This window comes from Dioscorea cayenensis, unplaced genomic scaffold, assembly GCF_009730915.1.
Source record: "Dioscorea cayenensis subsp. rotundata cultivar TDr96_F1 unplaced genomic scaffold, TDr96_F1_v2_PseudoChromosome.rev07_lg8_w22 25.fasta BLBR01001457.1, whole genome shotgun sequence".
NCBI lineage: Eukaryota > Viridiplantae > Streptophyta > Magnoliopsida > Dioscoreales > Dioscoreaceae > Dioscorea > Dioscorea cayenensis.
The window spans coordinates 31104-46743 of NW_024087848.1; the positions used below are offsets into that span (position 1 = coordinate 31104).

The 15640-nt window shown below is 35.1% G+C and overlaps 1 protein-coding gene across 1 annotated transcript; it reads left to right on the plus strand.

The window, feature by feature from the left end:
• Nucleotides 1-3871: 3871 nt before the first annotated feature.
• On the plus strand, nt 3872-7992 carry LOC120256468 (potassium channel KAT3-like). Its single transcript, XM_039264137.1, has 11 exons — nt 3872-4330; nt 4411-4626; nt 4717-4872; nt 4950-5007; nt 5094-5411; nt 5864-6103; nt 6198-6296; nt 6373-6405; nt 6489-6674; nt 6784-7438; nt 7614-7992. Exons 1-11 carry the CDS (start codon nt 4155-4157, stop codon nt 7724-7726), a joined length of 2250 nt encoding a protein of 749 aa, XP_039120071.1. The 5' UTR covers nt 3872-4154; the 3' UTR covers nt 7727-7992.
• The last annotated feature ends 7648 nt before the right edge of the window (nt 7993-15640 follow it).

Genomic DNA, 15640 nt, shown 5'->3' on the forward strand with positions numbered 1-15640 from the left:
ACATGAGCGGTATTTCGATATTTCTCAATATGTTGACATTATGTGAATTGGAAAAAAAATATTAAAGTGATTAATAGTCCCACATTAATAAATTTAAAAAATATGGATTTAAATATATAAGCCATAGTCTCTTTATCCTATCATGTTAAAAAGTTGAATAGAACGTGGATAATATATTGTACTTACATCTAAAAAAAAATAAAATGTAAAGTGTAACTTGAAAATTCAAGGCGTGTGATCGTAATGAAAATGTTCAAAAATCATTCTAGTAATTTACTGTTGTTTAACATTGTGAAAAAATGTTTTAATGATTTTAGTATTATTTGAGTTGAAAAAAATGTTTTCAGAATATCTTATTTTAAATTTTAAGGTATTTTCTATAGACATGAAGACATCAAGTAAAACTTTCAGGTATAATTTTTTTTATAATCTTTTAAAAATAATTTCTTATTTGTTGAACACATATATTACAACACCTAATGTGGTGAACTGTTATTTAAATGGTGTATAAACAAACCTATGATCAAATATTTGAATTAGTAGTAGTGTAATATTATAAAAATAATATATAATATTATATTATTACTGTTTATTTATTGTTTACTGATCCCTATAAAAAGATGTCATCTTTTTCTACTCCTGATGACATAATAGTTGAAATTTATTAAATTTATTTTATTTTTGAAAAATATTCTTGACGTGCACGTGAGTAGGATTTTAATTATCTCATATGACATCTAATTGAGTTAATAAATCTTTATGAGGTTGTTAAATTACCATAACTAATACAACCTCTTGTCGAAGAACTCGCATCATCATTTTCAAAAGAAATAAATAAATAAACTTCACCAAGTTCATCCTCTATGATAGTTGGACTTGAGAGCACCCTAATTAAACACCTATTTTTATTTCATTTATTATTCTGTTTGAATTTGAATTTGAATTTTGTACTGTTTTATGTAATCAAAGCTTTATGTTATGTTATATTATGTTTTTTGGTTGACTTAAATAAATGGATGTGCACTTGGCATTTTGCATGATGCCTCTCAGGCTCTCACCAACCATCAACATTTTTTTATCAATTATCTAAACAAACAGTTGAATCCAATGGTCAAAAATTGCACTTTTCTTTTCTCCTATGATATCGGACAAGTGACCATCCACACTCCAGCGTAGAACATTAATGGACAAAAATACGACAACAACCACAGTCGGTTAGTCCTAACTATTAGGATTAATTGAGATGCACCATATCAATTTTTTTCTTTTACGTTGCTTTATTAATAACATTTAACTTTATTAATGACATTTAATTTGTCATTGCCGACTCAAAATTTGGATAAAAAAAGAAGTCATCATGTTAAGCAGCTGATGGCTAGCGATTGAACATTTATAAGACACCATGAACATGAACAAAAAATTTAACATAAAATTAAATTATGCGAAATAATAAAATTCAACATAAGTATTGAAAAATTGCACGTGACTCATGGCAAAACTTCAACGTTTTTTTTATGGGCTGTTTGATTCACAGTAATATAAAAAGATTACTATCTGTTACGTGGTAATCTGATAATATTACCACATTTGGCATTGCACCGGTGGTAATATGGATAATAATATCACATTACCAACTTATAAATATTACTAAGAAGATTGGTAATCCTATTACCACCAAATTTGATATCTATGTTGGATTACTGTGGTAATCTTATAACTTTTTATATTTTAACAAATTAATTACTATGGCAACTAAACACAGCAATGAACTATTTCCGGTAATAAAAGTTCCCAACCAAACATAATTACATCAAATTACCGCAAAATTCTCAACCATATAACATTCCCACTCATATTACCATGGTAATATTGTTATGTGATAATATATCATTACCACGAAACCAAACGGCCCCTTAAGTAATATTCCAGTTGAATAGATCACATGTTATTTTTTATTTTTTATTTTCCCTCTTCCTATCAAACACATTCTCGCTCATCTTTAAACGTAATTAGATGAGGATGGAATGGAATTTGGTAACTGTGAAGATGACAGATGAATCAACATTCTAATGCAAGTATAAATAGACTGTGACATTGGCCCTCTTGTGCACAGTTATTCTCAGAAGGACCACCAGAACTATCATAATGTAAAGAGGCAAGAAAGCCGCCCCATAAAGGACCACCAAACTAGTCTAATTTAATCACAAGAAAGAATGTGATTCCTGTAACCCCACACGAGAGGCCATATTACAAGCCAGCCATTCAAATTTCAAACTCAGAAATGAAGGAATATCAGCCAAACATGCTTGTGCATGATGTCCTGAAATTCTTGTTCACAAGAACTTTTATCACCGAAATTAGTCATGAAGCTAACATATATCTCTAATTGTTCGACCTTCTAGCGGAGGGAGTAAACGGCTTGAACTCAGATGCACGCTATGTATTGTCTAAAACAGAAAGTTGGCCTTAAACTTTTCGCAAGATCATGTGCAGAAAATAACAGTCTCATAATATTTCAAAAACACTTTTGGTATCCATGCTGATCATGTGAAATATCCCGTGATGAACTATTTTTACCGATATTGGTCCACATCTTCCCTTGTGATTCGACTTATCCTTTTACTGTACATTGTTGCACGAGAGTAACAGATATTGAGAAGATTGCACCTATGAACAAAGAGAGGGAAAGCTTTCAATCATGTAAATCATGGAGATAGAGAACATAGGTCGTAATAATGCAGCTGAATGGCAGGCCAATTTGGTGAAATCCTTCCAAATGACAAGGCTGGACAGACAAGATGGTGGGCACGGATCTCACTCAACCAGCCAACCCAGAGTCCATGATACTTTCCACTAAACTAAGTCCCCTGTATCATGCCTCTCTTGTCCTCTCCAATCATAAGAGCACAAGATGGTTATGAGATTTTCTAATGGACCCAGAGCTCACCTGGTCAGATCCACTGACAGTCTAAAGAAATGGAACCACTTCTCATGCTGCCAAACTGAAGGACAAGAGCACAAATAATGCATTTCTCTTGTTCTTTCAGTGCCAATGCCTCATAATTATCTGCAAGCCATTTTACAGAAAAAGCTTTCTTTTTATATTCACAACCATAAGCACTTTGCTACCAGTACTCATCATGGATTTGACACTTGTTTCATAAGTAATGTACATTGCATTCTGGCTAAGAACATCAATTCATCTGTATCTGAACCAGAACACTGTGATTACTAAAATGATTAGCTTGTGTACCATGAGACGTGTACTCTGCGTTAATTCATAGCTCCACTTCAACTGTGGATGCCAGTTTTCTTAACGCTGATTTTGCACATGTTACTATCCAGTCATCTTCGAAGCTCCTGGTTCATACGTTAAGCCGGCACAAGGGTGTAGTCTAATCACACAATTGATCTAGGCTGAAGCCTACTTGGAAACCTCCTCTTATTGCCACTTTCTCTAGAGAACCTCGGCTTTGGTCATCCGTAGAATCAAAATAAGCTTTTGTATAAAAATCAATACTAATTAATGCCACACTTCTTGGAAAGTTCAACGGAAGAACCAATCTATCAGAAATATGTTGGCCACATCAATTCCGCTTCAGCGTTGAAACTCTCAAATTCTGCAAGGTTCAAATGAACATTCAGGTACTGGTGCTTGTTATTGTACAATGGTTACAACACAAACCAACACCTGTCATCGTACAACTGTTACATCTGTGGATCAAAAGATGATTAGGATCTTCTTTAAACTAGGAGTCTAATAAATGTCCAAGTGTTTGGTCTGTCTCTTGCTTATCTAATTCCTGATTATTGTAATCCTTCCACCCAATTGTCAGTTCATGGAGCTCCCACCACCACCTTCAATGGCAATCACTGCTATTACCTCCTGAAGAATTCATATCCGCCATTTCAGAACCCACATAAAACATTTTGTGAGATATGGTCAAAAAGTAAAACTTTGTACTCATTTTATACATTAAATTCCACTTCAGTCGGCTTGACCAGTATTTCTGGATTTGTCCATTCTGTCGTATTGATCAAACGGGGCACACAGGATAACGATATTGACTTTCCACTGCTTTTGTTATATATATGCCCACATATACAACCATCCCGCCGCCCTTAGCAATACAAACTTGAGCATAACAAGCCACATGACAATAAGAATGTTCACTTGTGTGAAATCTTACCTGCAGAGGTTCTGCCAAGATGGTTTCCAACGAAGTGGTGAATATAGCTCCAGTGAGCTGCTACCCTCTCTTGGAGCAACAATCAACCATTCCAACAAGCTCCGCAAATATATTGTCTCCCCATACAACCCTTATTACAGGTAATAGAGAGGCTCTCTCTCTCACTCACTGCATTCCTCCTGCTTTCTCTCTTTCTAATTCTTTTTGTCAACTCACGCAGAGCCTGGGAGATGTTCTTGATTGTCCTTGTTGTTTATTCAGCTTGGGTCTGCCCATTTGAATTTGCATTCCTCAGATACTTGCCAAACACACTGTTTCTTGTTGATAATATCGTCAATGCTTTTTTTGCAATCGATATTGTTCTTACATTCTTTGTAGCTTATCTAGACCACAAGTCCTACCTACTTATTGATAATCCAAAGAAAATAGCAACCAGGTTAGTGTGTGAATTTGTGACATTATCTTGCTGCTTTCACTGCAAAAATAGATACTAACAACTCTAGCTCAACCATATCAAACTGTACAGGTACTTATCGACAGGGTTCATATTTGATCTATGTTCAACGGCACCATTCCAACCAATAAGCCTCTTGTTCACAAAACATGGCACAGAGCTTGGCTTCAAAGTCCTCAATATGCTACGGCTTTGGCGTCTTCGCCGTGTCAGTAAACTGTTCGCAAGGTTTGTCTCTTCAGCCTTCCTCAGATTTCAAACACTCTGAACACAAATTTACTCACTAAACAAATTTCTTTCCATAGACTCGAGAAAGATATTCGCTTCAACTATTTCTGGGTCAGATGCACAAAACTCATCACGGTAATCTATCTTAATATTCACAACCTTTTTTTCTTTCCTATTGTTTGGTCGTTGGATATGAAAATGTTACTTTGATTAAACTGCAGGTAACTCTTTTTGCAGTTCATTGTGCTGGATGTTTTAACTATATGATTGCAGACAGATACCCTGATCCGAAGAGAACCTGGATAGGTGCCGTGATGCCAAATTTTAGGGAAGCAAGTTTGTGGATCAGATATGTAACAGCTATGTATTGGTCCATTACTACCCTGACAACAACCGGCTATGGGGACTTGCATGCTGAGAATGCAAGAGAAATGTTATTCGATGTCTTCTACATGTTGTTCAATTTAGGACTCACAGCTTACCTTATCGGAAATATGACAAACCTCGTTGTCCATGGAACCAGCAGAACCAGAAACTTCGTATGTTCTCTTAAGAACTCTTTTTTTGCAAGAATTTTCAAAGTCTTCTCCTTCATTGTCATCATAACTGATCAATATAATAAATTGAAAAACAAGAAGCAAGTAGATCCTAAAAAATAGACAGTGAGAATAATAGATTTTTTTTAGCAAAATGAGAAAAGGACGTAGGATCATGTTTGGATATTTTCTTGCGATCTCTATATACTAGATATTTTGATGAGAATCATGGCATGATTATATTGCATAGGTTACATTTCTCCATCAATCATGATTTCATAATATGCTTTGTCAATATGTCATCCAAGTATTAGTATTTAAAAATATGGGAAAATTTACCATTGTCACTGAGGCAACATCAAATCCTTCTAAGAACTGCAGCCAACGAAAATGTTTTCCTGGTTTACAATTTCTATTTCAGTTATTACTGACGATTTCTTCCTTTAATGTGATAGAGGGACACAATCCAGGCTGCCTCTGAATTTGTGGCTAGGAATCAGTTACCTAAGGCCATAGAGAACCAAATATTATCGCATATATGCCTCAGATTTAAAACAGAGGAGCTGAAACAACAAGAAACTTTGAATGGCCTCCCAAAAGGCATTCGCTCAAGCATAGCTCACTACCTCTTCTTTCCCCTTGTCCAAGAAGCCTACCTTTTCCAGGGAATTTCCTATGATTTCATTTTTCAACTGGTACATCTTCTAATCTACATTTGAAAATCATGCAACCATATATTTTTCATTATACCATACTGCATATATACTGACGAACATATTTGGCATGCAGGTTACAGAAATGCAAGCTGAATATTTTCCACCCAAGGTGGATATAATATTACAGAATGAAGCTCCAACCGATATTTACATACTCGTATCAGGAGCAGTAGTAAGTGATGACTAATGATTTACACAAGTTAGTAATTATTACTGATGGTTGCATGTTTTGGTTAATCTTTTTGCAGGATCTGATAGCATATGTTGATGGAAATGAGCAAGTAAGATAAATGAACAGAATTGTTATAAATACAAATAGCACGCAAAATTAAAAAAAGCATGAGACAAAATTAAATAATTTCAGGTATGTGGAAGGGCAATTGCAGGGGAAGTGTTTGGTGATATAGGAGTTTTATGTTACAGACCGCAACCATTCACTGTTCGAACCACTGAGCTCTCTCAAATTTTACGGCTTAGCAGGACCACATTGATGAATATAATGCGAGACAACATTGAAGATGGAACTATTGTCATGGACAATTTTTTTAAGGTATGTGAAAGATCTGACTGACTTTAAGTGATGCGGGGATTAATTTAAAGCTTTTTTCTTTGAGTGTTTGCCAGCATGCGAGCTGATGTCACTGTGCTTCCTTTTACAGAAGCTCAAGTTAAATGGAAGTTCATATACAGCAGAGCAGCATATGGATTTAAGAATATTTCTAACTGATTGGATTGAGGGAAGACGGGAAAGATGGGAGAGTCCTCCCACAGGATACAGACTAAGAATGCATAATGCGAATACTGGAAAACAAGGAGATAATCTGGGTAATGAAGCTGATCCAAGCTCAACAAATATAGATGGAACTAGGGCACTAAATGCAGACACTCAAAATGGTTACTTTGAAATGCTTGATTTGTTGGTCAACAAAGAAGCTAGCATGGAGAAACAAAATAGTATTGGATTGAACCAAAGAGGCATCTCCAAAATTTTGTCAAGTTGTCCAAACAGAGACAAAAAACAGGAAGAAAACCAAGAATTGAATGGAATGAGAATGAGAGATATTATCACACGCAGGAATGTTCAACCACTAGACAGTATGGCTTGCAGTCTATTGCTGAGAAAACAAAAATTTGTGGAGGCAATGCCAATATCATGTTCAAGAAACAGGGATTACTCAGCTGATAGCAATGCCATAAAAAGGGCAGATAAAAGAGTCACAATACACATGCACTCTCAAAGGGAAAGCGCAAGAGATCACTTTGGAAAGGTGATAAGCATGCCGGATTCTCTGGAGGAGCTCTTAATAATCAGTGGTAAGTTTTGCATGATTACTTTCATAGATGATTTTCATTTTATCCCTCAAAACATAAGATTTAAACCGGCACATTCAAGAAAAAGTTCCTTGTCCTACTCAACTAAGTTAGAAAATTGCAATTGACATCCTTCGTCATCATAACATAAATCATGGATACGCTTGCAAATATGCAGGTCAGAAGTTTGTCGGTTACCATCCAACGAAAGTTGTCAACCAAGAGAATGCAGAAATAGATGACATCAATGTAATCCGAGATGGAGACCATCTATTTCTCCTTGAGATTTGATGCAAGATCTATTTCTGAGAATTGAGAATTATCGAAAAATGAATATAGTTACACTGACCCAACAACAACTTGTATGAGACCAAGGCATGGCCGCACTCAAGCATGTAGCTATGTTCAATGAATAATCATCCAATCAAGAAGAGCACTTACTAACTGCACTTTATCATGATATAAAGTCATAAGCTTGGTTAACGTACCTAAATGCATTTTGTTCAAGTAGAGAAATAACTCATTTAGTTCACATACTGAAGAATAAACCATTAGAATTTAATTTATCCAAGGTTGATATGACACATAAAATTAATACTTGATGAACGTTTAAAATATCTGCTAAACGTAGATTGATTCAGGAATTCAAGGGTGATATTGATTGTGAACTTGTTATTAGTGAATCAATTTTTCTAATCTAATCATATCTTTATATAATTAAGCTTTCTCAGCTGGCCTTAGCGGAGAATACAGATCAGCTATACGGAAAACATCCAGTACTAAAAGCAAGATCAACATATGAGCTTCTATTTGAAACAATTTAATCAGACCCTTAACCACTGTGATAACTAGAAAAATTAATTTAATCAACAATAATCATCAGAAAAATCAGTCAATAGCTGCATCACAAGAAAACTGAATAATCTAAAATTTTAAAAAACTCCAGATAAATCCTCAGGAATATGATAGAATTCAACAATGAGAATCTTCAATGATGAAAAACATCATGTTTATGTATGTAATTTTTATATGCTAGGATCTCATTATGATTTCCATCTCACTGTTGTTCACTGTGTCATGTTTCAACAATAGCCTAGAAAATTCTACATTTATTCCCTTTTTTATTCCAATATTGTCACAAATAAAACCTAATTTAAGAAACATCCTGATGGCAGAAAGAAAAACTCACCTAATTAAAATGCAGCCATTAGAACAGGCAGTATACAGGCAACAATCATATACTTCAACTAATTCAATAACAAAATACATGAAAAGAATTGAATGGATGAATTAAAAAAAGTCAGAACCCTAAAATAAAACTAAACATATTTTTTTCTCTACAATTTGAAATTCCAGTGAGCATCAAGAATTCTAAGATGATACTAGAATTACAATGAATACCCAAAACTAGTTTCTAAAATTTAAAGATTGAAACAGGAATAAAGCAGGGGACCTTGAGTGAGAGTTTGAATATAATCTCCACCGTCTTCCTCGCTTCTTCTTTGGTTTCAACAAAGAAAAAAAATTAATATAGCGCTTACTGAGTGCGGAACTCACTATTTCTCTGAAAACGAGAGGTGTGGGAAACAGTGTTTAGTCTGCTGGTTAGTACGAAAGCTAGGGGTATTTCCACGTTCATTATGACCTTGTAACAAAAGTGCGCATTAGTTACTGCTCTAAAATGATTTATTTAATCGAATTGGTTGGGTTTAATTTCTAAATTTAGTTGGACTATTTAAAAATGATTCTATAAAAATTTATTTGTGTTATAAACAAATATTTTAATGGATATTTACTGTAGCAATTTCATTGTAGTAGCCGACATTACTATAGCAACATCTAGGTATTACTGTATCAGCTGCAACACTGCAGCAGACGTGCATGTGGTACTGTAGTAGCCGCTGGTACTGTTACTATTCCACCAACCAGGGTATTTTGGACCGTCAGATCGAATTGATCCTGGCCGTTCATTCAACTCTTGTAATCCTATAAATACCCCCTCATTTTGTATACTTTGGGATATAGAGAAGAGAAAGAAAAGAGAGAAATAAAAGAAGAAAGAAGAAGAAGAAGTTAATTCTTCAGGGTTTTTGGGTTTTTGGTAAATACTCTGGCTCTCTATTCTTATTACTATCTTTACATTTATAATATATATTCTTAACACATTATCAGCACGAATTTGCTCATATGATTTTAATTTTCTTTGGCTTATATAATATATATATTATATATGTGGAATCCATTTCTAACACTGAATGCAGGAAGGTTCGACAGGTAATATAATACTAGCAAACCATGCATTTTATTATTACATAATTTCAATCAACCATACATAGGGTTTTCTTAGAAGTATACATAAAAAACATACAGCACTAAAGCCACTAAGGCTAATATTACCAGTACTTTTAAAATAAACAACAAAAACAATAATATTATTATTACAATGAAGTTTTCCACCAAATCAAAATTATCAAACATCATCTTTTCCTAAGTCTTCGTGGCGACCCTCCGATCCCGGCGATCGTTGACAAAATCAGGTAAAAATCTGCCGGGCCCCTTTTTCTCTTCTCCGTCGCCCTTCTCACTACTCCGCCGGCCCCTTCGAGTTTCTCCGTCGGCAACTCGGCCGGCTTTTCTCCGTCGGCCCCCTACTTTCTTCTCTCCCTTATCTTTTACTTCTTCTTCCCTTTTAACTTATAATCATTTTCAAACAAATTTTTATTCCCAATGCTGCAATAATTGCAGTGTATGAACAGTACTGTATATATGAATAGTATAGTATATGAACAATACCGTATATATGAATAGTCGCACATGGACAGTACCGTATGTGTAAACAGTAACATATACATAAATAGTATGTATGATTTATATTTTATTCTGTACACTCTATTCTAATTACTTGTTATATTATTATTTTGAAGAAAAAAATGGCAAATATTGCAAAAAAAGAATTCGAGGCCCTTCAAATCTCGGGGAGCAATTATATATCCTGGAGCCTCGATATCAAGCTCCATCTGAAAGCAAAAAACCTGAGTAAAACTATTGAGGCTAATAACAATGAGCCTAGTGATAATAAGGCGAAAGCCTTAATATTTATAAGGCATCATATTGATGATGGCCTGAAGAATGAATACTTGACCATTGAGGATCCACAGGAATTGTGGTTATCCCTGAAAGAGAGATTTGAACATCTCAGAATGGTCTACTTGCCCAAAGCACGCAATGATTGGTCAAGCCTCAGGTTTCAAGATTTTTAAAAAGCGTGCAAGAATATAATTCGAGCTATTTAAAATTGTTTTCAGATGCTACGCCTCGTGGAGAAACAGATGACTGGAAGAAATGATGCTCGAGAAAACATTTACAACATTTTACGCACGAAATGTTATATTACAACAACAATATAGAGAAAAAGAATTTTTACAAAAATTCTCGAATTAATTTCTTGTCTCCTTGTGGCGGAGCAAAACAATGAATTGTTGATGCAGAATCATCAATCTCGACCATCTGGATCAGCACCACTGCCAGAAATTAATTTTGGGCAAAAAAGATGGCGTGGTCGCGGTGCTAGTTTTAAAAACCGTGGTGGATGAGGTGGTCGAGGACTACGCGGTCGTGGTGGGGGCCGAAATAATATCGGACCACGCGATAACAGAATTGATGTACATCAACAGAAGCAACAAAGCCACAAGATGGGGTTAGAGACAAAGAAAGATACATGCTATCGTTGTGGCCTGGAAGGTCATTGGTCCATAATTTGCAGGACCTAAAACATTTTGTCCATCTTTACCAAGAATCACTTAAAAACAAGAAAGGTAAAGATATTGAGACAAATTTTGCTGACAACCCCATAGTTGATCCAATTGAGGATAATTCCATAAATAATTTAAATGTAACTAAAAATACATATTTAGATATGTCAGATTTCCTTTTAGACTAGTTTGTAATATGTCTTTATGTTTTATTAAATTATGTTTTTCTTTTGTTTTGTTAGAATATGGCTGATGATGAATGCATTATTGATTGCGGGACAACGCATACTATTTTGACAAGAAAAATATATTTTATATCCTTATCAATGAGAAAGGCATGTATAGCCACAATAGCAGGGTCATCAGACCTGGTTGAAGGTTCTGGAGAAGCAGCATTGATGTTGCCAAATGGAACATCCTTGCAGATGAAAAATGCTCTCTATTCCCCTAAGTGTAGGAGGAACCTTTTAAGCTTTAAAGATATACGTCTCAATGGATATCATTTAGAGACGGTTGATAAGGAAGGAAAAGAATATCTTTATATTACACAAGTTATTTCATGCCAAAAAGCGTGTACTTGAAAAGCTTTTCCCGTATATCCTCGGGGATTATATTTTACACGTATTAAAGTGATGGAATCACATACGGTATTAACCCGGAAGGTTAATGACCCGTAGATATTTAAAAATATGGCATGAAAGACTTGGACATCCGGGAGTGCTATTATGTTGCGTCGGATTATTACTAGTTCTCATGGACACCCACCCGAAGGATTATAAAATCCTAACACATAATGAATACGCATGTTCAAAGATGTTCAATGGAAAGCTAATAAACCGGACCTTCTATAACAAAGGTGACTCGTGAATCTCCTAAATTTTTTTAGAAAGAATACAAGGAGACATTTGTGGACCAATACATCCATCATGTCGACCATTTAGGTATTTTATGGTTTTAATCGACGCATCGACTAGATGGTCCCATGTTTCACTTCGCCTACAAGGAATGTAGCATTTACAAGGTTATTGGCACAAATTATCGTGCTTAAAGCACAATTTCCAGATTATCCCATAAAAGACAATTCGCTCTTGATAATGTTGGTGAATTTTCATCGAAAATCATTTTTATGATTATCAGTATGGCGCTGGAATACATGTTGAGCATCCAGTAGCTCATATACATACCCAAAATGGGTTAGCGGAGTCATTAATTAAAAGACTCCAGATTATTGCCCGTCCAATGTTATGAAGGACGAAACTGCCTACAAGTGCGTAGGGTCATGCTATTTTGCATGTCGCAGCTTTTAATACGGATCCGACCCATCGCATGTAATTTATATTCACCACACCAACTTGTTATGGGTAAAGAGCCCCGATATTTCATATATAAGAATATTTGGTTGTGCAAGATATGTGCCAATACCACCACCAAATCAGTACAAAAATGGGTCCACAACGCAGACTTGGTATATATGTTGGTTATGATTCCCCTTCAATTATACTGATATTTAGAACCATTAACTGGGGGATGTATTTATCGCAAGATTTGCAGATTGTCATTTTGATGAATCTATCTTCCCCGCATTAGGGGAGAAATGATCACTCAAAAATGAGCCAAAAGAAATTGATTGGAATGCATCACGATTACATACATATGATCCTCGTATCAATGAATGTGAACTTGAAGTTCAAAGGATCATTAAATTGCAAAATATTGCAAATGAAATACCTGATGCATTCACTGATACTAAAATGATAACCAAATCATATATACTCACCGCCAATGCTCCTCGCAAGAATTGAGATTCCTAAGAATCCATTGAAAGAAAAATCAAGTAGTAAAAATAAACCACGACAAAAAAACGTGGAAGGCCAATTGGCGCCAAAGATTCAGACTCCTAGAAAAGGAAGCGTAAAAATAAAGAAAAAGGATCTCCCATGTAAAGAGGGAGAGGAAATTTTAAAAACCCTCGTAACAAGTTAATGAAGAATCAATGGGGATGATATTTTCGAAAATGTTGAAAAATTCAATTTGCTATGTAGATGATGGTCAAAGATTGAATCGGCATGAGACCGAAATAAATGATATATTCATCTACAATGTGGCTACAGATATAGAAATAAATACTGATAATGATCCAGAGCCACGATCCATTGAAGAATGTCGACAAAGAAATGATTGGCCAAAATGGAAAGAAGCTATCCAGGCTGAGCTAAATTCCCTATCAAAACGTGAGGTGTTTGGGCCGATAGTGCCAATACCAGAAGGGATAAAACCAGTCGGTTATAAATGGGTGTTTGTGAGAAAAAGAAATGAAAATAATCAAATTATGAGATACAAAGCAAGATTGGTTGCTCAAGGTTTTTCTCAAATGCCTGGTATTGATTATGAAGAAACATACTCTCCTGTAATGGATGGAATTACTTTTTCGATTTTTTTAATTGCTACTGACAGATAGTAATAAATTAGATATGCAGATGATGGATGTTGTCACAAAGATATCTCGTATGGATTACTTGAAAATGACATATATATGAAAAATCCCTCGAAGGGATATAGAAAAACAAACATTACAAATAATCATCATTTATACTCTATTAAATTACAGAGATCTCTTTATGGGTTAAAACAATCTGGACGGATGTGGTATAACCGTCTCAGTGAATATCTTATAAAAGAAGGGTACCAAAATGATAATATATGTCCATGTGTGTTTATTAAAAGTTATACTAACGGTTTTTGTTGTGATAGTAGTATATGTGGATGATTTAAATCTTGTAGGCACTCCTTCCGAAATCAGCAATCGCAGATCATATCTCGAAAAAGAATTTGAAATGAAAGATTTGGGAAAGACCAAATTTCGTCTAGGTATACAAATCGAGCACTTATCCTCGTGAATATTTGTGCATCAATCAACCTATACTGTAAAAAGGTCTTTGAAGAGATTCAATATGGAGAAGGCTTATCCATCGAGTACGCCTGATGGTCGTCCGAACTCTTGATGTTCGAAATATCCATTTTTTTCCCACCTGAAGAAGGAGAGATCATTCTTGGTCCGAAACTCCATATTTAAATGCAATCGGTGCATTAATATACCTTGCAAATAATACCGGACTGGATATAGCTTTTGCAGAAATCTTCTAGCAAGATACGCTTCTACACCGGCTAATGTAAGACACTCGGAAAGGAGTAAAAGATGTGCTACGTTATTTACGAGGAACTACGGATCCGGGTTTATTCTATCGACAAGAATCTTCATCCAACCTCACGTGTTTTATCGATCGTCGGGTATCCGTCTCGATCCTCACAAAGGGCGATCTCGGGGATCGGATACATGTTTTCTTACAATGGTACAGCCTATCTCATGGCTGCTCCACTATACAAACTCTTACAACTACTTCATCAAATCATGTCTGAAAATTCTAGCTCTTCATGAAGCAAGTCGTGAATGCCAATGGTTACGATCTATGATTGGGCAGTATCCCACAAATTACCATCAGAAAAACAAATGCTACAAGAATTTATGAAGACAATAGTGCTTGTATTTCTCAAATACGTAAGGAGGTTATATTAAAGGTGATGAATCGAAACATATATCACCAAAATTTTTTTCTACACTCATGATCTCCGGGAAAGAAGGCGTTATTGAAGTTCAAAAAGATTCAATCCAAAGTGAGAATCAAGTCGATCTATTCACAAAAATCACTTCCTAAGTGCATTCATCAAAGACTTATACACAAAATCGGGATGAGAAGACTCAAGGATGTAAGTACTTCTAATATAAGTTAAAAGTTATTTATTTGAGGGTGAGACTGTACTCTTTTTCCCTTCGCCAAGGTTTTTGTCCCAATGGGTTTTTCCGAGTCAAGGTTTTTTAATGAGGCAGTAACCCTCAAATGTACCAAGGATAGTGTACTCTTTTTCCTTAGCTAGGTTTTTATCCCACTGGGTTTTTCCAAGGTTTTAACAAGGCATATCCTTTGGTTGTAGGCATACAAGGGGGAGTGTTATAAACAAATATTTTAATGGATGCCTACTGTAGCAATTTCATTGTAGCAGCCGACATTACTATAGCAATTTCTAGATATCACTGTATCAGACGCAACACTGTAGCAGGCGCCATGTGGTACTGTAGCAACCGCTGGTACTGTTACTATTCTACCAACCAGGGTATTTTGGACCGTCGGATCGAATCGATCCTGGCCGTTCATTCAACTCTTGTAACCCTATAAATACCCCCTCATTTTGTATACTTTGGAATATAGAGAAGAGAAAGAAAAGAGAGAAATAATAGAAGAAGAAGAAAAAGTTAATTTTTAATGGTTTTTGGGTTTTTAGTAAATACTCTGGCTCTCTATTCTTATTACTATCTTTACATTTATAATATATATTCTTAACAATTTGTTAGATATAAAAATTTATTTGTTATAGCAACTTTAACCCTTTTTTGTGC

Excerpts from the sequence above, each read along its gene's own strand:
- LOC120256468 (XM_039264137.1), top strand. The coding sequence starts at position 4,155 with ATGACAATAAGAATGTTCACTTGTGTGAAATCTTACCTGCAGAGGTTC. Across the intron at positions 5,412-5,863 it reads CCAGCAGAACCAGAAACTTC|AGGGACACAATCCAGGCTGC; the intron begins GTATGTTCTCTT and ends TTAATGTGATAG. Across the intron at positions 6,406-6,488 it reads ATGTTGATGGAAATGAGCAA|GTATGTGGAAGGGCAATTGC; the intron begins GTAAGATAAATG and ends AAATAATTTCAG.